The 25,897-nt window shown below is 44.7% G+C and overlaps 1 protein-coding gene across 4 annotated transcripts in view; it reads left to right on the top strand.

The window, feature by feature from the left end:
• The window catches only part of LOC144132229 (isoaspartyl peptidase/L-asparaginase), an 86,805-nt gene that overhangs the window by 17,851 nt on the left and 43,057 nt on the right, over positions 1-25,897 (top strand). For 2 of the 4 annotated variants that reach the window (XR_013314725.1, XM_077664483.1), the window contains exon 2: positions 19,489-19,536. The exons of the other annotated variants lie outside the window; for them this stretch is intronic. Coding sequence is in view for 1 of the 2 variants with exons in the window: in XM_077664483.1 (XP_077520609.1) it covers positions 19,524-19,536 (13 nt within the window). In the remaining variant the exon portion in view is untranslated. The remainder of the gene's footprint in view (positions 1-19,488; positions 19,537-25,897) is intronic. 4 annotated transcript variants of the gene reach the window in all.

Raw genomic sequence — 25,897 nt, 5'->3', positions numbered from 1 at the left:
TCATCTGGCAAGGCACTTTCTTGAAACGATTTTGTGAAAATAAAAGTATTTTGATACCGGGCCCGCGCACTAAGAAAGTAATGCAGATGGTAAGCTATCTGGCCCAGTGGCCCTCGAAGCATTCAGTTCTTCTAGTAATGTTTGAATTCTGCGCAAATCAAAAACAGTGTCTTCCATTTGTTCTGCGCCCACATCGATTGTCTGCGCATTATAGTCATGGCTGCTCAGGTGACCAGCAAACACAGAGCTAAAGTACTCGTTGAAAAGTTTTGCTTTTCTAAGGTCGATATGAATCAATTTTCCGTCATCTTCGAGCGGTGGAACTGATACTGCATCTTTGCCGTTCAATTTCAGGTCCTTTCACGTTTCAGGTCCTTTGTTATTTGCTTCAGTTTTTGGCTCAAGTGGAACGAAGGCGATATCTTGTATGCAGCATAAGTAGTTGCCTTTTTTCTGGTAATCCTGCGCACCTCCCGATTACACCAAGGCTTTGATCTACTGTGTCGAGGCGTGATTATCCATGATGGCACATATTGATCGCGCAACTCGAGAAGTTTATTTTTGAATATGTTCCACAACGTCTGCACATTTTCTGTTTCTGCTAAAGTTTCGAAGACATCGTAATATATGAAAGTGCTATATTGCTTATACGGGTTTTTTGATGGCTGTAAATGCTATCAATTAGCATTTTTGCCGGTACAATTAGCCATTTTTGCGTAGTGCATATTTATATCACACAAAACAACATCATGGTCATTGATACCTGGTAGTACTACAGGAGGTCTCGCAGCCGTAAGAGCGTTCGTGAATATCAGATCTAAAATATTAGCTCCACGCGTAGGCTGATGGACCAACTGAGTCAGAGCATAAGAGCAGCAAATTTCAATGATTGCGTTGGTTGACGCACTCTACTCTCGAAGTAGGCCCTTGATCCCCCAGCTAACTTCGGGAAGATTAAAGTCACCTTCTATTACCATGTAGTCCGTTTTTGCAGCCTCAGTTGCATGATTCAGCTCATACAAAACATTTCCCGAATCTTTGGGGGGGGGGGGGGGGGGGCGGTAAAATGAACACAAAAAAACAGTTTTGCCATTTTCAAGTCTAATGAAAGCACAGACGGCCTCACTTTGGCCAACCTCTATTTCAACTACCCTAGAGTTAATCGCCTGCTCGATTAGTATGAAGACGCGTCTTCCACAACAGTTTCGGTCCTTCTGGTAGCAAACATAATTTCCGGGGAAAATTTCTGTATCGCTAACAATCTCGGATCCGAACACCACGGAGGGCCGAGTCATGTCAAGGAGGGCAGCGAAGTCATCTGTTTTATTCTTAATGCTCCTACAGTTTGCAATCAAGACCAATTTGCTGACTTTTGTCAATGAGCAGGAACTACCTGGTCAAGTGATTCATCAAATATATACTTGACACCGTTTAGGCACATGGTATCATGTTTTAGATGCATTTTGTCAGTTTCTTTTTTAACCTTTTTACTACATTCTAACAACTGCTTCCTTTTCATTTTAACGGTTGCAGAAAAGTCTTCCGATATGCTTATCTCGGACCCTCTAAGTTCCTTCGCGTTTGACAAAACCGCTTGCTTATGACATAAAATAGCGCAACAGCAGACAAGAACATGAAAGAGCACACACGAGCGCTAACTTGCAACAGTTTATTGCGGAAGAGAGCCTGTAGATATATATGGCATGGCGATACATCGTGCAAGCGTGGCAGACAGTCAATTGTTAGTGGCTTCTGAGATAATCTAATTTCTTACGTGATAGCCCAACAGAGAGTTTCACTATGCACTTATCACCTAAGCTATCTATCATTTCTGCTTCGATTATTTCTCGCGTGAGTTTGCAGGTGTTTTTGGCAATGACCGTGCATGCTTGAAAAAGAGGTTTACACTCGGATTCTTATTTTCTGTAGTGTGCATCTAAAAAACCACCTTTCTTTTTTTTAACATTGTAACGATGTTCACGGCGGCACTCGTTTAAGCACCTTCCACTTTGACCTACATACTTCCTTCCACAGGTCAATGGTATGCTGTACTCAATGGATTCCGTACATTTAACGAACTTAGTTTGATGATTCATCTTGCACCCACTCTTTGTAGCAGGGCCTGGTCTTGTCAATCTGCAAAGTTTCTGCAGCATCTCTGGAGCTGAAAAAATGACTTTCACTTTTGCCCATTGTCCAATCTTCTTCAAGCAGTGGGACAAGCCGTGAGTGTACGGAATCAGCCAGTTTCTGTTTGTTTAGTGAATGGGACGGTGGTAGAACATGAGGGTAACAGATCTCCTTTAGGAGCCTTTCAGCAACACTTACAAGGATATGCATAGGAAAACCGGCTGCAATTAGCCTCTGTACTTGTTGAGCAAAACTTTTGGTCATTAGTTGAGGGCAGGATTTTTTTATGGCATTTGTGAAGCATAACTTGGCAATGCCCCTCTTGACAAGCTTGGAATATGCAGAGTCATACGAGAGCAGTGGCTTGTTGGCACGTGGTTCGTATTTCCAGTAAATCTGATTGTCTTGAAATAAAAGCCTGATATCAAGGAAGCGAAGACTGTCCTTTGATGGCAATTCATGGGTAATGATAAGAGGCGATAAGTCTGCACGTACTACATTTAGTGTGTTAGTGACAAGTGATTCGAAGGACCCAGAATCGCAGTCAAGGAATATTAAATAATCGTCAACATATCTAAATGCTTTTGTTACTTTTAAGTTAGCAAGGCGGCTACAAATGCCTCTGTCAAGTTCGGCTAGAAGTAAATCACTAAGGATGGGTGCAATGCACGACCCTGTGCATATACCCCGTTTCTGCAGAAATGGCAGTCCGTCCCATTGAATTAAAGTGGACCGAAGGTAAAGTCTGAAAAGTTCTAGGAAGCCACTGCTCTACGTACCTGAAGCATTCTGGAACGGTATGACTCCGAACTTATCAATACAGTTGTGAACACAAAAAAGCAGACTAGCTTGCGGTAACGAATAAAACAAATTCTTAATATCTATAGAAAAAACCTCTCAAGCTCTTGAGCGATGAAGACTTTATGTAATCTATGACAGCATAGGAATCCTTTACAAGGAAGGGATCATCTATTTGCAATAGGTTGAGCTTTTCTTGCAGAAACATAGCAATAGATTTTTGCCACATATCATTTTCAGAAACAATCACCCTGATCAGAATGCCCACCTTGTGTGTTTTTGCACTGAAAAAGACAAGGTGATCATACTTTGATGTTTCTATGCCTTTAGAAAGCCTGTCCAGCTGCAGCCTATTTAACAGCTTTTTGGCTTCTGCTTTCAACTTACATGTAAACAGTTTCCGCAGAGGATCAAAGGCATTGGAGACAGCTTCCAAGACTTTTGCATTGAACAGCCCATGTGACATAACTACAAAACTGCCCTCCTTGTCCGTAGACAATATGCAAAGCTCGTGGTCCCTCAAGAACGAAGAAACGCGTTCGACAGATACCTTCGGCGCAGGGGTTTTCCGTGATTCAAGGCGTCCACACCCTCCGATACACAGCGCGATGTGTCATCCGCAGAGGCACGTCGAGATACCTGTCATACAAGGGAAAGAAGTTCCGGAGCGGTCCTGTTCTTGTCAGTGGCAAACTTTGGTCCCCTTGCCAGCACATGGTGCACATCCTCTGGTAAGCTTACACGTTCTAGGAGGTGGACAGGGCTTTTGGTAGCGGGATGCTTCTGAGGAAGACAGTCGCGAAGCTGCTTGAGTTGAAGCTGCCAGAAGAACTCTGTGGTGCGGTCAGTCAGGGATGACAGCTCTTGAAGCCGCCTCTTGGCAGTGGTAGGGTCTGCGGAGGAGCAGACTTGCAGGCCTTTACCCATCCAAGTCTTCTATGTGTGCATTCATGCCGCCTAATATAATTCTCACCCTGTCCTCCTAGCTCATCAATGTCGCTTGTACTACATTCTAACATTTTCCTGTTTTCCTCTTTGGCATTGGCTCCTGTCCACAGGTATACAAAGCCAAGGAATGTTTGCTCCCCTGCCACTTTTCCTTTTAGCCATAAATGTTCCTTGCATCCCAGTTTAACCCTTTGGAAATTCTTACTTTCATGAATGAATGTCCCAATTCCACCCCCCTTTCTCCTACCCTCTGTTCTATTTCAATGTTCCCATGCGTAGTCTGGGTTACAGCATGGTTCCTCCATGTCTCTAAGATGTGTCTCCACTAAATCATATACCATTAATTCCTCGTGCCTTAACTGTTCTATTTCCTGCCATTTCAGCTTACTCCTGCCACCGTCCATGTTAATGTAACCTATATATAAACTAACTTGGCCCTGGCGCTTGTATCTATTTTTTCTCCTATGGTGCCATCGTCGCTTTGATCTTGGTTCTTCCTTGTCTACACTGGTTCTCTCAGAGCTCTGGGGTCCCCCCAAAAAAGCTGTTGCCTGGCGACCTATCCTACTACAGACCCTCTTGCCAGTGCCACCACCGTAGTGAATGCCATACTGTGAAAAGGGTGAGAGCTGACCTCGCACACGTCCCTGTTAACTTCCATTACCCTGTATCCTAGTTGTTGACTCATTAACCTAATTACACGGTTAGCCTCAATGACCCTCCTTTCCATTCCGCTAGACTGCCTCTGGACCTCTGGGATTGTGCATATGTTCACATGCACCCTCTCAGAGGTCTCTCTAAGCCTACGCATCCCCACTTCTAACTGCTACTCGAGATTCTGGCTCCTCCCCTTCAGCACATCGTTGAGACCAGCATGGATAATGGCAAGGTGCTCGCCATCCATGCTGCCCCCCACCGCCTCCTGGGCATTGGCCATTGCATCTACCATGTACTTCCCTGACTGGACCTCCACCTGCACCCAGCTGTCCGCATTCACTGTCGTCAAAACGCCTCCCTCAACCGTCGCTACGTTCGAGTCACCGACTACCGGAACCCTTCTGCGCTCTGACCGATCGCTTCCTGACTGCGACTGTTGCCCTCGAGATCGCTCTAGCTGTCTCTCCCACCACCTTACGCTAGTGTCGCGCGTTAGCGTGCCCGTTTTTGCCCTTCTGTCTTCCCCACTCAAAGCCCGCTGCGCTAAAGCGCTGTAGGATCGACGAGCCTCCTTTAGGTTTACCACGCTCTCCTCGTCCACCACCTGACACTGCTCCGAATCGGGGTGACCTGCCGGCCGTGACTTGAGTGCTTCCACCTGCTCTTCTGGCTGGGCCCGCTTTTCGCGCTCTTCTTTCAGCTCGCCCACAATTCGCTCCAACAGGTCGGAATTAGCGCCCTCCCTCTTAAGCGACTCGGTGACCTGAGTTTATAGCTTAATCCGTTCCTCTCGTTCCACCTTCAGGTCGCCTTTGAGTTCTTTAATGCTAGCTGCCCATTCCCCTTTCAACGTCTCAACGGCCTCCTCAAAATGCTTACATATCTTGCGCCCGAAGCTAGCCCCATCTGCCTCGGCTAAGCTCCTGAACTTGGTCTCGTCTAAGTAGCACCAACGGTCGCACTCCTGGCACTGCACTAACTCCCCATCCACCTTGACTTACCTAGCTTGGCGACCAATCGTCCGGCCAACTACGTAACGTAAAAGCCTGCCAAAATTCCTGCACAAAAACCTTCGGCACACACACTTCTGCTAGCCTTCCTACCCTTTAACTCGGTTTAAAACTACCGCCTGACAGCATGTACAAGCGCAGATACTAAAAGCACTTAGCTCCGGACGAAATTGCTTGAGCTCCGAAAAAAGCATCCTCCTCCGACGGCGTCACGAGGGGACATCAAGGTACACTAAGAATGCAGATTGTGCAGCGCCATCTATTGGCACTCCGAGAATTAGGCCAGCCATGTTGGTTCGGTAGAGAAAATGTAACCTTTGGCCAGCGTTGAGTTAAAATGGCTGCGCTACAATGCGTGCAGGAAACAAGTACATTTCAGCAACACGCGTAAAAAAATTTCTTTTCTTTGCTCTGTCCCAACATTTTAATGACAACAAATGCCGGGCAAGGTATCGTGTCAGCACACCGACTAGTGCACAGTTTTCGCTTTTTCTGTGCTGATTTTTCACTAAGCTTTGTGAAGGATTTGCTTTTAAATTAAGATACAAGTCAGAGTCTTTGTTTTATCTGATCAAAACTGTTAGGTGATTTCGTGCTTTTACCAACTCTCGACTAGCGCATAGTTGGTCTGACATGAACATATCGTTGCATACTTGAAAAACATAATGGAGCAGGCAGGCAGACTTTTTCAGCTGGCCTAGGCCTGTGCTGTTCAAGCATCTAGTCCAGTCTCGAAAAGAAGTGCGTTCATTAATTTGTTTTAAAATCTTGGCTGTGGGCACTCAGTGCCCTCCATCTACAAATCTCGATCACTCATGCCGCGGTGAACTAAGTGCTGTCAATGAATCGTACGCCGATCACTGCTTAGTTTTCTTTGTGCTCAGTTGAGTTGTTATCGTGTTCAGTTACTTCTAGAATGGTTGTAGTTCTCTCTCGGCCATGGAGCTGTTGCAAGGTCCGACACGCTAATCTGTTCTAATGTCATGCTATCGCGCCCTCATATGACATGTGTGTTAATGCGTCTTTGTGATAATACACGCTGTGTATGAAAACTGAGGTGTGTATGTTTTATTTTTTTAGGATGTGGACGTGTTAATATAGACTGCTAACAGTGCAATATTCGCACACCTCCTATCAATGCCAGCAACTGCACCAGAAACAAACTGTGATGTTGGGCGCATTACGCAGCATCCTGAGGGTCTTGCGTGATTATATTGCAATTCCCGCATCTGTTCTAGCATCAGCATGCACGATGGTTCGCACTGCTACAGAAGCTGGTCAACGCATCTATGCACTCAGCGCAAAATAACCGCTTTCTACCGTACCAGATGAATTTGTGTCCATTTGAAATTAAAATAGCGCTCATAATGTGTGGTACTTGAACCGGTGCTCAAATGTGTGCATTAAAACAGCAGCACAGAGTTCGACTTTCCAGCCCGCTTTGCAGTGCTGATCCTTGCCATCATCAGCGCCAAACTTCCAACAAAGCTGAGAATCTGGCAGGAGCATGCTGGCGCTGCCTGAAAGGGCCTACATTTGGTAAAAGATGAGCAGTGCAAGCCGCTTAGTGGGTGAAGCTTGGCTTTTGAAATTCTACTCGCGAGATTCATGACAGCTACACCGGTATCAAGAGAGTACGCATAGCAAATGACCATCAGCTCAACACACTCGACTGAACTAAGGTGGAAACCGGAAGCTGTGGGCGTGATGTTGCCAGACTTGCAAGCAGTTTCACATATCTTCTATTTGCTGCCATCATTTGTTTTTTTTTTGTGGGTGTGCTGTCATCAGTTTGGAGGTTGAGCTTATGAGCTTTGGTTGGCATTACTTTGGCTTTGCTGTATGGCCTGTGTTGAGTGCATGGGTTAGTTTTTTTTTCTTGTTTTGTTGGTCGCTTTATCAAGATCGACAAGCGTGTAGAGGTGGCCTTTTGCAGTGTTAATTGGCCAACCGTTTTAAGTGGTCCAGTGTCACTTGTATCTATCATGCTGGTTTGTGAAACAAAGAGTTGGCGGTTAGTGCCTGTCCTGTGTTCTTTTGGGTCCTCATTCCTTCATGCTTGATTAATCTATTGATAGCTTGACATGTTCTTAAAGGAAGACAATGTGGTTTGAGGTTATGTGAGGCCTCCTCCTGGGCACCCTTTTAAAGCACTGGGTGGACCAGTGGTTGGCTGCTGAGATATCCTTGACGCGTCTGTATTAGAACTCATCCACTGTGAAGTGCAGATCGGGAGGCAGTCACACTGTGCTTGCAGTGGACGAAACTTTCCTAGCGTGCTGAAAAGGTTTATTGCTTTGTGGTGAATCACTTTTCTTTTTTTGCTTTTCAACTTTGTCCTTTGATAAGCGTATTTATTACATGGCTTCTTTCGCAGACACTATAGTGAATTTTTTCTTTAACCCATCAGCATAAAGAAATGCTTTCACTATTTCTCTGTTCTTGCTGAAAGGTTTCACACATGCCTTAGGGTCTGGTACGTGCACTGACACTCGCAGTGCAGTGTTGTCAAGAGATGTCTGATGAATGGGACAAGCATTTCCTTATTTACTTATCAACTTTTTCACTGAATTCTGAAATTCTTGTTTAAATCGCACCATTCATAAAACTGGGAACATTACTAGTAAGTAGTGCTACGCTCAAAGAAGTTCATCCGAGATTCCAACAGATATTCAAACCGACCAGACCATGCTTCAGGATGACTTAATTTTAATAGATGACTGGTGCAATAAGTGGCTAATGCAGCTTAATATTTCAAAATGCAAGTTTATGCGAGTTTTGCGCTAACACTGTAGCATCACCCACGTGTACTCAGTCAATATTTCACAAGTGCTAACGTATCGTTACCTCGGTGTCCTAATCTCAAGCAATCTAAATTGGTCCGGGCATATCATTAAACTGGTCACTGAGTGCTCCATAACACTGGGCTTTATTCGAAGAACATTATCGTTGTCACCCCCAGCCGTCCGTAAACTGGCATATGAAACCTTCGTATGATCCAAACTCGGAATACGCATGCGCAATGTGGTGTCCACATCAGACTTACCTCATCAACTCTTTAGAATCTGTGTGGAACCGCGCCGCTCGCTTTATATCTTCAAAATACGGCTACAGAATCAGTATCAGCAGTATAAAATCATCACTGGATGTCCCCTCATTCGCCGCAAGATATCACAACTATGCCTCTTTCACAAGATATTCTATCATTTCACGCCTCTGCGCCAATCTTTTCTTCACCCACCAGCATGTTCATCTCGACGCTTATTCAATAGCTTAAGTATACAGCACCTTCATGGATCAACGTCTGCTTTTAATAAGTCATTTCTACCAATTGCAATACAGGAATGGAATGAATTGCCAGATTCTACTGTCATGGAATGTGACCCTGTCAAATTCAAAGACCGGTTACTGTCTGTCTTTGAACATTAAAGGGACTATGCAACGAATAAAAAGTCACTTGTAAAAGTTTTCAATGCTTAGAAATGATGCTAAGAAGCATTCACACCAAGTATGAGTCTTCAGAACTGAGCCGGCAATTTATTATGAACTTTTAAAAACCATGTTTTTCAAAATTTGCGGGCCGATTGGTGTGCTCGTAGTTACCGATTTTGGAACTAAAATCGTGGAACAAAGACGTCACTGTACCATGACGTCGCCAGGCCACCACACGCTCTCATTCGCTGGAGCCAGCGCAGCCACGACGTCACGGGCACACTTCCGGTAGCCGTGAAAATCGTCTGCTTGTGCCGCCGCGCGACCCTCTCGGGCAAGCGCGAGCCAGGGCATTGCATTCGCGCATATGGTTTCAATTTTCCTCTGCCACCTCTTTCTGTCGGGAGTTCCGGAGCCACTCGCACGGCTCTTCGTGCGCACGCATAGGGCTCGATGCCCATCGCGGCCGTAAAAGCGAGCAGTCGCGTCTCGAGGTTCGGGTTTATTACTGCTAATTACCACAGGTGACAAGCAAAGAAACCCGACACGCGCCGCAATCCAGGAAGGCGCAGAGACCAGAGAGATGCCGCCACGCCGCCGACGCTGTTGCTGGGGGGCTAGGAGCGACAACCGGAAGTTGCAAAATAAACGTCAGCGGATGACGTAGGTATTCATAGGTGGGGCCCAGTCCCAGAGCTGTTTTCTTTATTTTTTTCTGGTGCTCCTCGTGTACGAGTTGAGGGGGAGAGGAGGAGCGTAATTTTTAATCGTCTATATCTTCGCTGTTATTGATGCTAGCTCAAAAATTCTTGCACAGGGGTGATGAGTGACAGAATGCCTATCGTCTGCTTTACGTAATTCATTTGTATGTCCAAATTCAGAGGGAGCATCTTCCATCTGGCACCCATGGTAATCGTACCTATTCACTGAATTGGAATCAGTCCAAAATCGTGCAGCTTGGTTCATCACTTCTTTTTAATCAGGAGACACCAGTGCCACTGCCCCTAAGGTAGTCCCTCCGTCTCCCATCTCTTTAATCACGCCGCGTCATTTTGCCCCCATGCCGACTTCATACTTGCTATCACAATACCAAATCACGAGATCGCCCTCCCGCCTCAACCACAATAACCCGATAGCCCACATGAGCCGCTGCACATCTGCTTACAACAACTAATTTTACCTCAACTCAATAGCACTCAGAATAATGGCCTAAGGGGCAAATTGGTGCATGACGAAATTAATGGCAGAGCAACAAGGACACTAACAAGAAAGGGACACCACATGGGCACACTACCAACTGTCTATTACACGTAAAAGTGGCATATTCAAACATGCAGCACAAGCATGAGACTCATCGCATTATCGCTATGAACCCATCACATGGAATAAAAGCGGCAACACCAGGATAACAGACAAGAAAACATTAACCCCTACAGACAAACTAACAGACTCTGATAAAAGGAATTAGAAACGAAAAGGAGGGGGCCATCTCTTAGCAAAAGCAGTGTTAAAACAATCATAGCAAAACCAGAGTCAAACATATGAAGCAAAAGCAGTCACAAACCGAAAAACAACAAAAAAGAAAAAGATAAAGCCAATAACAAAAATTAACAACCCACCTAAATGAACAACAGACGGCCGCCAGAAATGCAGGGCTTAAATGTCGCACAGTACATAACGTCACAAAAAACTATCAAGAAAGAAAACTTCATTTCTATGGAGGGATACCGAAGAGTCGCTAACACAAGTGCTTCCCTTCTTTTTGATCATAAAAGCCTCAATCAAGAATTTCACGTTCCACCTGATCGCAACTCCTGCCCACAATCCTTATTCCGCTAAGCATTGGCTCACACTTGCAATCTTTACAATGGGGAGCAAATTTGACCCGCCTCCGTTTTCTAATGATTTCTCATGCTCCCGTGCCCTGTCGTTAATGGAGCGACCCGTCTGGACTATATAGACCCTTCCGCACATCAGTGCGCTTTCATAAACCACTCCGACAGCGCAGGATACGAATTGCTTGCCGTGCCTCTTTTCACACAGGGCTTTCTTCTTCTGGCCGATCCGCGAACATAACCTGCTCAGCTTTTTGGGTGCGGAGAAAACGACAGGTACGTCGAACTGGCCAGCCACCTTCTTCAGGCTGAGCGCCACTCGGTGTGTATAGGGCACCACTTGTGGTCGCCTTGATCCCGGCTTAGCATGGGATTTGTTCTTGCCTTTCATTGTGTGAAGGAGGGTCTCAGCTACGCTGCAAACAACAGAACACAGAAAGCCAGCCTTTTGAAGCCTTTCGATCTGATTGTTGGAGCTAGCCTCAGCCACGTGAGCACAGGACTTGAGCAATGCAGACTCGAGGCAATGTGAAGCGACAGCCCTGGAGTGCGCTGATCAGTACGGAAGCAGTTCCTTTTTTGCTGGGGGGGAACACATCCAACACACTCGCCCTTCAAAAAACTTGATATTAGTATCTAAAAACTGCAAGCTGTTGTTGTGCAGTAGTTCATCAGTAAGAGCCAGCCCTTTTACTTGTCTAAAAACAGGTAAGATTCTTTCCACTGTGCTAGGGAGCGTCAATGCAGAGTTAGTACTTTGTAGTATCACCAAGAAGTCGTTCACGTATCTGAAAATTCGCAGGACTGGGCCACTGTCAAGGGAAGAAGCTTAAGCACGGCTGATAGCCAAGTACAGTCAATAGTTTATTTCTAATTCCTTTTATAAGAACCTGTTTGTTTATCTGCAGGGGTCAATGTTTTCTTTGCTGTTATCCACGTGTTGCTGCTTTTTATTCCACGTGCTGGGTTCCGAGAGATAATGTGATAAGTCTCATGCTTGAGCTAAATGTGTAAGTATGCTGCTTTTTCATGTAATAAATGGTTGGTAGTGTGTGCATGTGATGTCCCTTTCTTGTTAGCGACCTTGTTGCACCGCCATTCATTTCATCATGGACCAACTCACCCCGCAGGCCTTCTTAAATACCTTTCTTGTACAGTGGGCCCTGCTATGTGTTCAAGTCCTTCCTATACTCAAGTACATGTGCTTGTTGCTCACATAGCTGCTTCGACCTGCCGTGCAAGATTCATCTCATTCTGTCTCCTCAAGGGACTTGTTCCCTCAGAAGTGAATGCCTTTTTTGGTGTGATTAAGCCATCCGTTGGACACGTCAAGCGGCTCTGCTGCATTCTGGAATCTGAACTGTGGAGACAAGTTCGATTGTTTTACGATTGGTTGCACGTTTCGTGTTTCACCCTTAACCCAGACTGACTTGCTGAAAAAGGAACTGGAGGCTCTAAGACTTCTCGCAGCACAAATCACAGAGTTTTTGTGGCAGCATTACCTTACTGTTCTCCCGCGAAAACCTGAAAAGAAGACGGTGATGCCTAGAAGCCTGATCGTCCTTGGGAATGCCTTCATTTTAGAAGAAGTTGCCGCTACCCTAGCGAAAGAGCCGAAGTACAGTGTTCCTCCGAGAATCCCAGCTTTCGAGCTCCTCTCCCTGAGCAGGAAGTTGGCAGATAAAGCCGGCGAGGACCAGTGAAGGTGCCTTTTGGATGGTGCTAACGGAGTACTGAGGACATCCCGGAAAAAGAACCTTTACCCAAACAAGCGCACGCAATGCGTCATGTCGTTCTTCAAGGATAATGACCTAACACTCCTTCAAGCGGATAAAGAAGGAGGTTTTTCGGCGGTTCCAGCTGGCCTATTCAAAGAAAAGGTGACGCAGGGCATATTGAATAACTTTCTTCAGGTGAAGAAGAGTGCCTGTAGAGTGAAAACGAAAGCCATCTCGTGCAATGAGCATTCATTGCTTGGCCAGCTCTCCATGCTGGCCAAGAGAATCAGCAATTGCAAGAATGTGCCTTTTGATGTGTTTTTTATCCCAAGCTTTTAGCCCAAGAGACCATCCAGTTGTCTTCTGGAAAATAAAGATGTATGTATGTATGTAAAAGCAATAACCCAGACATGCCTTTTCAGATCCATTGTTAGTGAGCGGGACTCTTGGCAGCAAAAGGTGAGCAAATTTCTTCTAAAGCATTTGAAAGGACTGGAAGTGGGCGATCCCTTCGCCACCAATAATTCTGCAGAGAATTCTGCCTTTTTAAAAGACCAGTCTTCTATTGGATACTTGTTTTCTGTGGACGTTGATAATTTATTCTATTGAGTTTCGCATAGTGACCTTTTCAAATTCGTACGGGAGTGTATTGATCTAATGGGGCCATAGCATTTCAGAACTCGGGTGTACTGACTTTTCAGATTCGTACGGGAGTGTATTGATCTAATGGGGCCATAGCATTTCAGAACTCGGGTGTACTGACTTTTCATATTCGTACAGGAGTGTATTGATCTAATGGGGCCATAGCATTTCAGAACTCAGGTGGACTAACTTTTCAGATCCGTATGGGAGCGTATTGAATCTAATGGGGCCATAGCATTTCAGAACTCAGGTGTACTGACTTTTCAAATTCGTACGGGAGTGTATTGATCTAATGGGGCCATAGCATTTCAGAACTCAGGTGGACTAACTTTTCAGATCCGTATGGGAGCGTATTGAATCTAATGCGGTCATAGCGTTTCAGAAATCAGGTGGACAAACTTTTCAGATCCGTATGGGAGTGTATTGAATCTAATGGGGCCATAGCATTTCAGAACTCACGTGGACTAACTTCAAATTCGTACGGGAGTGTATTGATCTAACAGGGCCATAGCAATTCAGAACTCGGGTGGACTAACTTTTCAAATTCGTACGGGAGTGTACTGTATTGTTCTAATGTGGCCATAGCATTTCAGAACTCTGGTGGACAAACTTTTCAGATCCGTACGGGAGTGTATTGAATCTGATGGGGCCATAGCATTTCAGAACTCGGGTGGACTAAGTGTGGAAAATTTTTAATCATTACTTGAATTTTACCTCAGGTCTACATTTTTTCCCTTTGAAGCAGAAATGTACTTGCAGAGAAGAGGCATTTGTATTGGGTACTGCATTGCCCCTGCATTGTGTGATATATTTTTATCAACTATTGACCGTGCTTTAGCTTCAATAAAGGTCGCGTTTGGGCGAGTTGCTTTTCCATGCTGAACGTAAAAGCACAAGAAACAAGGACGTAGTATAAGACAGACAACATGAGCGCTCACTTCCAACTGATTTTATTACATGCACGAAACAGAATTTTCTACTCTTGATAATGCCTGCAAGGCATTACGACAGAATGGTGAAAGATAGATAGCAGTCATCGGGCGTCGCACTTGAACGATAAAAGATAGGACATCTCTTTTTGTGAGAGCAGAATTGATGGAGCACTTACGCAGTCATCGCCAGCTCGCGCTATCTCCAACGCCTCAACAATTTCGCGCGTAATTTAACATTAGTTCCCGTAAAGAACTTTGCACTTGTGAAAAAGAGGATGACAACCCTTTCTCCTTTGCTTTTGCATTTTAGACAATGATAGCTCATGTGCCCCCCTTTATTATTGTTCACAACATAGTCATGCTCACCCAATCGCTCATTTAGGCATCTTCCTGTTTGGCCTATATAGGTAATATTTACCACAGGATAACGGCACTTTGTAAACAACACCTTTCGTGCATCTCGCGAACGGCTTTTGATGCCTGATCGTGCAACCAGTCTTTCTTGGGTTTTCTAAAGTGCTAAGCTTAAATAATGAACTCAGCTTATTTGGGGCAGAGAACAATACGTCAACATTTACCCTGTTGCCAATTTTTTTAAGACTGTGCGAAAGCTTATGTTTATAAGGAATGACTGAAAATTTCTTATCGTCTTTTGTCTTTTCGGGCTCTTCTGTAGACTTGGCTTCCCATTTTTTCTTTTTGATAAGTCCTTCCGCCACAGAAACCAGCATGTGCAACGGATAACCCACTTCTTGCAACTTGTTGGGCTGCAGGAAAAGGCTTTCTTCAATTGCATGTTCGCATGACTTTTTTATGCAGTTGACAAACCCTAAACGAGATAAGTTTCTTTTTATGAGCTTTGAATGCGCAGAACTGAAAGGTAAGGGCATTTTTCCATCCCTGGGATGATAAATCTAGCAAGTGTGGTCTTCTAAAAAAGTTAACTTGATATCAAGAAAGCGTATGCTACCGTTCTCAGGAACTCGAGGGGATGCTTGTAGCGCGACAAAAAACACAAGGGACAGAGACGAACGGCACAAGCGCCTCTCAACTGGTTTTATTCAAAAAAACGATCGCAACATTTATACATTTCCCCTTCTTCTTCAAGAACATAATCACCCGATCCCACATGCGAATGACACGCAAATATCACGCTTGAATCAAATCAGTTTATCTAAAAACCTGTACTCGTTAGAAAACATCGTCACCGAAGGGCTGCTGACGCATCCCCACCCTTTCTTTTTGATATGGAACGCCTCAATTAGTTCACGCGTCAGCGCATCTTTGCTTCTGCCAATGACCTCTGTTCTGTTTAAAAATGGTGAGCATTTGCATGACTTGCAGTGAACTACCATATTTGTTCCGCTCCCATTTTCGAGGCATTTTTCATGCTCGCGCAGGCGCTTGTTCAGGCATCGTCCGGACTGGCCAATATACACTTTGCCACATGAAAGTGGAATCTGATAGACAATTCCCACCTTGCAATCAACATATCGGTGTTTATGCCTCGTTTTGCAATCCTTTTTTGCTTTTTCCTCATTCACCTTAGGACAAAGGCTTTTGAGCTTGCAGGGCACTGTAAAAACCACAGGAATTTTGTATTTATTCGCCACTTTTTTCATGTTGTGGGCCACGCGATGCAAATACGGAATCACCTGTGGCCTTACGTTATTCACCTTTTCTCTTCTAACTTTCTTGTTCTTTTGCAGCAATGTTTCTGCGACCATAACCAACAGGGACAAAGGAAAGCCTGCCAATAGCAGCCTAGAAACTTGGTCATCAAAACTTGTGTTTTTGTGTTTTTTGTCGCGCTACAAGCATCCCCTCGAGCAAAATGAACCAACTCGCCCAGCAAAATGTTTTATTGAACTTCGTTCTCAGGAAGTTCATGCGTGACGACAAGTGGAGATAAGTTATGATTAAAATGATCTAAAACGCTTCCTACTGCTTCATCGAGGGCGATTGCAGTGGTGTCTAAAAAGATTAAACAATCATCCACAAAACGAAAAACTTTTAACACCCCTACGCCTTCAAGGCAAGCAGAAAACCTTCTGTCACGTTCAGCTAAAAATAGGTCACTTAACAAAGGAGCAACGCTGGACCCTATACATATTCCTTGTTTCTGCAAAAAGTCTAAAAAATTGGCAACAACATAAACGTTGACGTATCGTTCTCTACCCCAGATAAGCTGAATTCATTATGTAAGCTTAGCGCTTTAGAAAGCCCAAGAAAAACTGGTTGCATGATCAGGCATCAAAAGCAGTTCGTGAGATGCACGAAAGGTGTTGTTTACAAAGTGCTGTTATCCTGTGGTAAATATTATGTAGGCCAAACCAGGAAGATGCCTAAATGAGCGATTGGGTGAGCATGACTATGTTGGAAACAATAATAAAGGGGGGCACATGAGCATTCATTCTCTAAAATGCAAGAACAAAGGAAAAGAGGGTTGTCGTCCTCTTTTTCACAAGTGCAAAGTCCTTTACGGGAAAAAATGTTAAATTACGCGCGAAATTGTTGAGGCATTGGAGATAGGTGCGAGCTGGCGGTGACTGCATAAGTGCTGCGTCAATTCTGCTCTCACAAAAAAGAGATGTTCTATCTTTTATCGTTCAAGTGTGAGGCCCGATGACTGTTATCTATCTTTTACCACTCTCTGGTAATGCCTTGCAGGCATTATCAAGAGTATAAAATTCTGTTTCCTGCATGTAATAAAATCAGTTGGAAGTGAGCGCTCATGTTGTCTGTGTTATTCAGTCCTTGTTTCTTGCGCTTTTACGTTCAGCTTTAACTTCTTCCCTTGACAGTGGCCCAGTCCTGCGAATTTTCAGATACGTGGACGACTTCTTGGTGATACTACAAAGTACTAACTCTGCATTGACGCTCCCTAGCACAGTGGAAAGAATCTTACCTGTTTTTAGACAAGTAAAAGGGCTGGCTCTTACTGATGAACTACTGCACAACAACAGCTTGCAGTTTTCAGATATTAATATCAAGTTTCTTGAAGGGCGAGTGTGTTGGATGTGTTCCCCCCCAGCAAAAAAGGAACTGCTTCCGTACTGATCAGCTCACTCCAGGGCTGTCGCTTCACATTGCCTCGAGTCTGCATTGCTCAAGTCCTGTGCTCACGTGGCTGAGGCTAGCTTCAACAATCAGATCGAAAGGCTTCAAAAGGCTGGCTCCCCGTGTTCTGTTGTTTGCAGCGTAGCTGAGACCCTCCTTCACACAATGAAAGGCAAGAACAAATCCCATGCTAAGCCGGGATCAAGGCGACCACAAGTGGTGCCCTATACACACCGAGTGGCGCTCAGCCTGAAGAAGGTGGCTGGCCGGTTCGATGTACCTATCGTTTTCTCCGCACACAAAACCTGAGCAGGTTATGTTCGCGGATCGACCAGAAGAAGAAAGCCCTGTATGAAAAGAGGCACGGCAAGCATTTCATATCCTGTGCCGTCGGAGTGGCGTACGAAATCCCACTGACGGGTGGAAGGGTCTATATAGGCCAGACGGGTCGCTCCATTAACGACAGGGCATGGGAGCATGAGAAATCATTAGAAAACGGAGACGGGTTAAATTTGCCCCCCATTGTAAAGATTGCAAGTATGAGCCAATGCTTAGCGGAATAAGGATTGTGGGCAGGAGTTGCGATCAGGTGGCACGTGAAATTCTTGATTGAGGCTTTTATGATCAGAAAGAAGGGAAGCACTTGTGTTAGCGACTCTTCGGTATCCCTCCATAGAAATGAAGTTTTCTTTCTTGATAGTTTTTTGTGACGTTATGTACTGTGCGACATTTAAGCCCTGCATTTCTGGCGGCCGTCTGTTGTTCATTTAGGTGGGTTGTTAATTTTTGTTATTGGCTTTATCTTTTTCTTTTTTGATGTTTTTCGGTTTGTGACTGCTTTTGCTTCATATGTTTGACTCTGGTTTTGCTATGATTGTTTTAACACTGCTTTTGCTAAGAGATGGCCCCCTCCTTTTCGTTTCTAATTCCTTTTATCAGAGTCTGTTAGTTTGTCTGTAGGGGTTAAAGTTTTCTTGTCTGTTATCCTGATGTTGCCGCTTTTATTCCATGTGATGGGTTCAAAGCGATAATGCGATGAGTCTCATGCTTGTGCTGAATGTTTGAATATGCCACTTGTCTGTGTAATGGACAGTTGGTAGAGTGCGCATGTGGTGTCCCTTGCTTTTTAGTGTCCTTGTTGCTCCGCCGTTCATTTCCTCAATAGCACTGGTAGCTCATATAAACAGCTGCACATCCGCTTACAACAACTAATTTTTCCCCAACTCAATAGCACTCTAGAATTCGTTACCTAAAACCATGATTCCATGCAGAGATTATAAAGCATTCTGCAAGGAAATAAAAATTAACCTTTTATAGCGTTCGCTGCTTTTGTGCCTACGTACAAACAAGTTTTGTTATCTTGCTTTCTGTAATGTTAAACATGCATCCTTTGTGAAACACTGATATTATTACTTGCTTTATGGTGCCACTTATTTTTTGTAGTTTTTCATTTGGTATGTGTATTATTATTTTGTAGTTTGTGTTATTTTTATGTTCCGTTTTCAGTTCGTGTCAATTTTTTTTCTTACGCATGGTTTCGCTGCAGTTTGGCATATGCAGACTTGTTCCTTATGTAATGCCTTTGGGCCCCGAAGTTGAAATAAATGCACCTTCTGCAATGGTTTATGAGTTGTTAAAGAGGCAGGTAACCCTCTCATTCGCAGAGCGCAAAGCCGAACTCAGACAAGAGGGGAGACACCACAAAGCGGCGGCTCCCCTCTGGTCCGAGTTCGTCTTTGTGCTATGTGAATGAAAGCATGAAATACCAGCTCACCCAGCAGCTGATTTTTAGCAAGTTAACCATCTGAAGCCGCAATTTTGTGGCTATTGTCATGGCAGCACTTTTCGAAATTGCCTACAGTTGAAGACAGAAATAAAAAAGAAGTTGGTCAGAGAGTGTGTTTATACGAGTATCTTGACAGCTTTGCGAAGTGTTCAGAATACAGTGTGACAAATACTGAGAATGGCGACGCACAGTGAAAACTGAAGTGGCAGAAGACTCTTTTCAGCAGCATTTTTTTTTAGAGTTTACATCACGTGTGAACGAGGAGTTTCTTTCTCTCGGGATTTTCGGAGCAAATTAATTGTTGGTTACGAACCTGGTAACCGAAAGTAGAAAGTGATCTTGTGACAAGTCTTGAGGCCCACTTCTTTCCTAATTTTGCTTTTCAAGTTTTCGCAGGCAGCATCAGCTGACTGACGATAGCATTGACAGAATGGTTTCGCCAGCTGTGAGCTCTGCCTATCAGCGCATTGCTCCCTTGCTGGCTTGATTGTTGTTCTTGGAGCTGCCCTTATCTGACCCGTTATCACCCTTGCCTGATAGGGCTCCAGTTGCTGCCACTAGGCTGACATCCACCCATGGCAGCAGGAGGTGAGTTGCTCTTGGCTGAGGAGCTCTGTCATCCCGAGTGCGTGTGATAAGGCTAGGGGTTCTGAAATGAATGTTGAAACGGACAGAATGCTCAAGTTTAAGCACCCAATTTTTTCTGGCACAACAGAAAGCTTGCTGTCTAAGGTGCTGGGTTCCACAACGGTTTTGTTATAAATGCTGTAGACTATTTTTACCGAGAATTTTTGAATTGGTATGTGCGCCTGTTTTTATAGCGAAAGCGATGGCGATTTCATGTTGGTAGGAGTAATGTACCATTGACTAATATAAATCTCACCCTCCCTTGACAGCAAGTGGACATTTTTAATAAAGAGTAGCCACTGGTTCAGTTTCCACACCCAAAGCTGTTACGGTACAGTGATGCACGCTTCATCGACATAAGTTTTAGTGGACTGTGCGTGCCGCTTCCTCGAAGAAATGCAAAACAGGGACGCCATCAAGAGACAAAAGCTAAAGGCAATTTTTCGGAGAAGCCAAGTGTGCGTTGCTTTTCACAAATGGGTGCACTGGAGAGAGCGTATAGCACGAGGAACACTCCTGAAGGAAAAAAACATTAGCTGCGGTTCAACTACTGCTGAACCTGGTCAGAGAGCGAAAGCTGTTGTGTATCGTGCAAGTAGATGTGGCTAGGCTTCTGTTACATTGAGTGCACACTGCATACGCAGCACGCCTACCCTGCCGCCCTGGCAGGTGGCTGTTAATGTTTGATCGCGCGAAGGTGGTCACCCAATGAACGCTGCTGCCTATTGCTGCAGTGCCGCGTGTCTACCACAAAGTTTCCAGCACTAATGCATGCAGCCCAGATCCTTCTCTCACCACCGCCACGTACCTCAAAGTGCTGTTGAGGCCTCCACTGACCCAGGGAGGGAACCAGTTATGCGCCCTTCCTTCCCTCAAAATCATCGGAGTCTAGAACACAATGACAGCGTATAGAAACGGAGGTGAGAGCTTAGTTTCGGCGGAGGCGGCGGCGGCTCACTAATGTCATAGCTGTCACACGGTTTTTGCTCGGTTCAAGGTCAAACTCGAGCACACGGCAAAGCTACGGAGAGGAGTAGTAAGAGCTTTCGCTTTAAAAACAGTGTGCATTTAAAACAAATCAGTGATATTTTATTGAGCTGTGCTTATGTGGTGCATTGCACTAGTAAAGGCACGGTTTCACTTCAAAATGTTACTTCTGTTTGTTTAATGCGTGTCATAAGGTTATGGCGGAAATGAAAAGACCATCATATTATCATCATCATCATCAGCCTTACTACACCCACTGCAGGGCAAAGGCCTCTCCCATGTCTCTCCAATTAACCCTATCCTTTGCCAGCTGCATCCACCCTTTGCCTGCAAACTTCTTAATCTCATCCGCCCACCTAACCTTCTGCCGCCCCCTGCTACGCTTACTTTCTCTTGGAACCCACTCCGTTACCCTTAAAGACCAGCGGTCATCTTGCCTTCACATTACATGCCCTGCCCAAGCCCATTTCTTTCTCTTGATTTCGACTAGGATGTCATTAACCCGTGTTTGTTCCCTCACCCACTCTGCCCGCTTCCGATCTCTTAACGTTACACCTATCATTTTTCTTTCCATGGCTCGCTGCGTTGTCCTTAACTTAAGCTGAACTCTTTTCGTTAGCCTCCGCGTTTCTGCCCCGTAGGTGAGTACCGGTAAGATTATGCTGTTGTACACTTTCCTCTTGAGAGAAATTGGTAAACTGCCACTCATGATCTGCGAGAATTTGCCATATGCGCTCCACCCCATTCTTATCCTTCTAGTTATCTCCCTCTCATGATCCGGATCAGCTGTCACTACCTGCCCTAAGTAGACGTATTCCGGCACAATTTCTAGGCTCTCGCTGCCAATTGTGAACTGTTGTTCCCTTGCTAGGCTGTTGAACATTACCTTGGTTTTCTGCATGTTAATTTTTAGACCCATCGATCTGCTCTGCCTGTCTAACTCGTTGATCATGATTTGCAGTTCACCTCCTGAGTGACTCAGCAAGGCAATGTCATCAGCAAATCGCAGATTATTTAGGTATTCTCCATTTATTCTTATTCCCAACTGTTCCCAATTCAGGCCTCGAAATACCTCCTGCAAACATGCGGTGAACAGCATTGGCGAGATCGTGTCTCCTTGCGTGACGCCCCTTCCTTATTGGAAAAACAATTCAGAAGAGCGTGTTGTCGGGCAAGTTGGCTTTGCATGATATAGAAGAAGTTAGCGCAAAGCTTAGACGAAGACAGAGAAGAAACACACAAGACGACAGACGAGCGCTCGTCTGTCGTCTTGTGTGTTTCTTCTCTGTCTTCGTCTAAGCTTTGCGCTAACTTCTTCTATATCCTTATTGGAACTTTATTGCTGACTTTATGGAGGACAATAGTAGCTGTGCAGTTGCTATATATATCTTCCAGTATTTTGACATAAGGCTCTTCTACCCCCTGATTACGCAATGCCTGTATGACTGCTGAGGTTTCCACTGAGTCAAATGCCTTCTCGTAATCAATGAAAGCTATATATAGAGGTTCGTTATATTCTGCGCATTTCTCTATCACCTGATTGATAGTGTGAATATGATCTATTGTGGAATATCCTTTACGAAAGCCTGCCTGATCATTTGGTTGATTAAAGTCTAACGTTGCCCTGACTCTATTAGCGATTACCTTAGTAAATATTTTGTAGGCAACGGATAGTAAGCCGATCGGCCTGTAATTTTTCAAGTCCTTGGCGTCTCCCTTCTTATGAATTAAGATAATGTTTTCATTCTTCCAAGCTTCTGGTACAGTCGAGGTCATAAGGCATTGCGTATACAGGGTGGCTAGTTTTTCTAGCACGATGTCCCCTCCATCCTTCAACAGATCTGCTGTTACCTGATCCTCCCCAGCTGCTTTTCCCCTTTTCATTGCTTCTAAGGCTTTCTTTACTTCATCTTTCGTTACTGGCGGGATGACGCATTGCTGTGCACTGCTGTCTTTCTCATTAGCGCTCTGATTACATTGGCTACTGTACAGGTCTGTATAGAACTCTTCGGCTATGTTGACTATCTTATCCATATTGCTAATGACATTGCCCTGCTTCTCTCTTAATGCATACATCTGGTTTTTACCTATGCCTAGTTTCCTCTTCACTGTTTTTAGGCTACCTCCGCTCTTTATAGCATGCTCGATTCTCTCCATATTAAACTTCCTTATGTCGGCTACCTTGCGCTTATTTATTAACTTTGATAGCTCCGTTAGTTCTATTCTATCGGTAGTGTTAGATGCCTTCATGTTTTGGCGCTTCTTAATCAGATGTTTCGTCACCTGAGATAGCTTCCCGGTATCTTTTCGAACTGTCCTACCGCCTACTTCTACTGCGCACTCCGTAATTATTGATGTCAGGTTATCGTGCATTGAATGAACATCAAGATCATCTTCCTCAGTTAAAGCCGAATATCTGTTTTGCAGCGCTATCCTAAACTCCTGTGCTTTCACTCTTACGGCTAACTCGTTAATGATCTTCTTCTTCGCTAGCTTCTTCCGTTCCCTCTTCAAGTCTAAGCTAATTCTAGACCTTACCATTCTATGGTCGCTGCAACGCACCTTTCCGAGGACGGCCACATCCTGAATGATGCCAGGTTTAGCGCATAGTATGAAGTCGATTTCATTTTTAATCTCACCATTGGGGCTCTTCCAGGTCCACTTCCTGTTTAAGGTATTCATGTATGTATTCATATTATAGGGCACATAAATAATAGCGCGACAGACGGGACAATAACGAAGAGACACAAATACGAGCGCTGACTATCAACTGAAAGAAAATTTTATTGCGCTGATGCCAGGGTCGCGCCCACAGCATAAAAACATAACTTTAAAACCAAGCAGCAAGATTCTCTGCGTTCTTAGCAATCAAGGAAACTAATCTGTTTTCTTTTCAAAGTTATAGAAGGTGTGCTCGCGCACTTCACTCCTCTTTTATGAATGACATGCGCTTCGAATAATTCATGCACAAGCTGTTCCTTGTATCTCCTGAGAACTTCGCTCTTGTCAAGATTTGCAGTGCACTTGCAGGCGGCCACGTGTTCTTCCTCGTGCTCTCTTCGATGTCTCTATGTTCTCGGAGCCTGTCATTTAAACAACGTCCAGTCTGTCCTATATGTTGTATGATCCATGGGACAAAGGTACTTCGTAGACCATTTCTTTTTTATATTCGGTAAAATGCCTCTCGTTTTCTTTTTGCACCGTTTTGGTGGCGTTTATTCTCGATTGACCATTTTGCAAAGTTTCTCCAGTTTGTTAGGTGCAGTAAAAACTACCCTTACGTCGGACCGCCCCAAAGCTTTCTTCAAAGGTTGACTCACGCTGTGCACATACGTGATCACAACTGTTTTTTCATGTTCCTCTTGTTCCTGTGCCGTCGTGGCTGCCCGGCGGAAATCTTTCAAAATTTTGTAGCCAACACTACAAAGAACAGCGTCCGGGAATCCGAGAATGCGCAACCGTTGTAGTTGGTTCTTAAACCTTTCTTCGCTACGATGCAGACATGACCTATTGAGGGTGCTTTTCAAGGCGCTTGCTGCTACTGCTCTTTTTACTAGTTTTGAGTGAGCCGCACTGTAATGCATGAGACCTTTCTTTGAGCACGGGTAGTAGCACCAACAGATGTGCTCTGGGTGTACGAAGAGGCACAAGTGCAGGAACTGGAGTTGGTTGTCTTGCGGTAATTCCTTCGTCAGAGTGAAATCTTTAAGAGTCTCTTTGAATGTCTTGAAAAGTTCCCCTACATCACTCTGGGATCCCAAGGCAGAGGCCTTGTAGACGATCAGAAAATTGTCTACATAGCGGAACACATTGAGCGAGCTGTTGTTTTCTAGGGCTTTTTTTTTTTCAGTTTTCTGTCACAGCGGCCAAGTAGCAGGTCGCTGAGAAGCGGCGCCACGCATGATCCTATGCATACTCCTTTTTGCTGGATGTGAACTCCATCTTTAAAGGTTATGAAGGTTGAGCGCAGATAAAACCTCAGGACTTCAAAGAAGCTCGCACAACTAATGCCACAGGCATTTTGAAACCTAAAGGTTCCCATTGTTTCGATGCTTTCCTTTACCACTTTTAACAACAACTCATGTGGAAGAGAGTAGTAGAGGTCTTTCAAGTCGACTGAGAAAATGTTTGCCTCTTGTGGGCACTGTTCTTCAAGGTACCTTGAAACTTGCTCAGGTTTCTCTATCAGGAAAGGGTCGTCCACTGCTAGCAAAGAAAGGGAGTCTTGTATAAAGTGCCCTAACACGTGCTGCCAGCTGCCTCGCTCCGACACAATTGTTCTGAAAGGCCAGTCATCTTTGTGTGCCTTGACTTTAAAGAATGCGTTCAGACCTTTGGTCTTCTTCATAGCTTGTCCTACCTTAGTTAGGTTGAGGTCATCACAAAGCTTTTCTGCCTATTTCTTCCCAGCCTAAACCTTTACTTTTTCCACTTTCTGGAAATTTGCCATTACGGCCTCTTCAGCCTTTCTCTCAAAAGTATGCGAGGGTAGGACCACGAAGCCTCCTTCTTTGTCAGGAGTCAGCAACCGAAGATCTGCTTGTCTGAGGCTTGCCGCAACTTTGCTGCAGTTTATGAGCGGCTTCTTCATAGGTGCCTTCCTTAGAATGTCAACGCCCTCGCTGATACATCTTTCAGCCTCTTCCGGGTGTGCTCTTGCAACATTTTTCCCCCCTGGAGAGAGTAGCTCGAACTTGTCGTGATGAGGATCAACACAGAACTTTGGTCCCAAGTTGAGAGCTTTTTTATCATCCACAGGCACTTCCGTATTGCTGAAAATATGCATTGTTTGAATATCCGAGAGGCGTGGGGCTTTCTTAGGAAGAATTGGTAGAATCTTGTTCCACAGGAAGTAACTCACTTGAGAAACGGTGCGAAGGGACTGAATGAATCGTTTTTACCCTCCCCCGAAGAGGCTTCACGGAAGCAAGCAATCCTCAGACAGACCTTGAAAAATACCACCTGATACCAGGCTTCCGACTGCAGCAATCATGGCGGGTGAACAGCGCAACAAAGGCAGGACAAAGGCAAGACAAGCGCTGACTAGCAACTGAGTTTATTGAAGAATGAGAAGTGGTAATATATAGTGAACGTAAAGAATAAAAACAGAAAAAAACGACAAAAGGTGGGGGGGAAACAACCTATGTCATGTCCAAGTTCAGATATTGAATTTCCTTGTCACTTAATGTCACAGAAGGATTGCTGACACACTTTTCTGCCAGATTATGAATGTGATATGCTTCCATGATTTCTTGGGTCACCTTGTTCTTATGGTAGAACAGCACTGCTGTCTTCTTGTACAGCGGTTCGCATTTGCATTTTTTGCAGCGAAACT

This window comes from Amblyomma americanum, chromosome 5 (assembly GCF_052857255.1).
Source record: "Amblyomma americanum isolate KBUSLIRL-KWMA chromosome 5, ASM5285725v1, whole genome shotgun sequence".
In the NCBI taxonomy this organism is placed as follows: domain Eukaryota; kingdom Metazoa; phylum Arthropoda; class Arachnida; order Ixodida; family Ixodidae; genus Amblyomma; species Amblyomma americanum.
The sequence above is the reverse complement of the archived record's forward strand: the minus strand, read 5'-3'. Positions and strand labels throughout refer to the sequence as shown.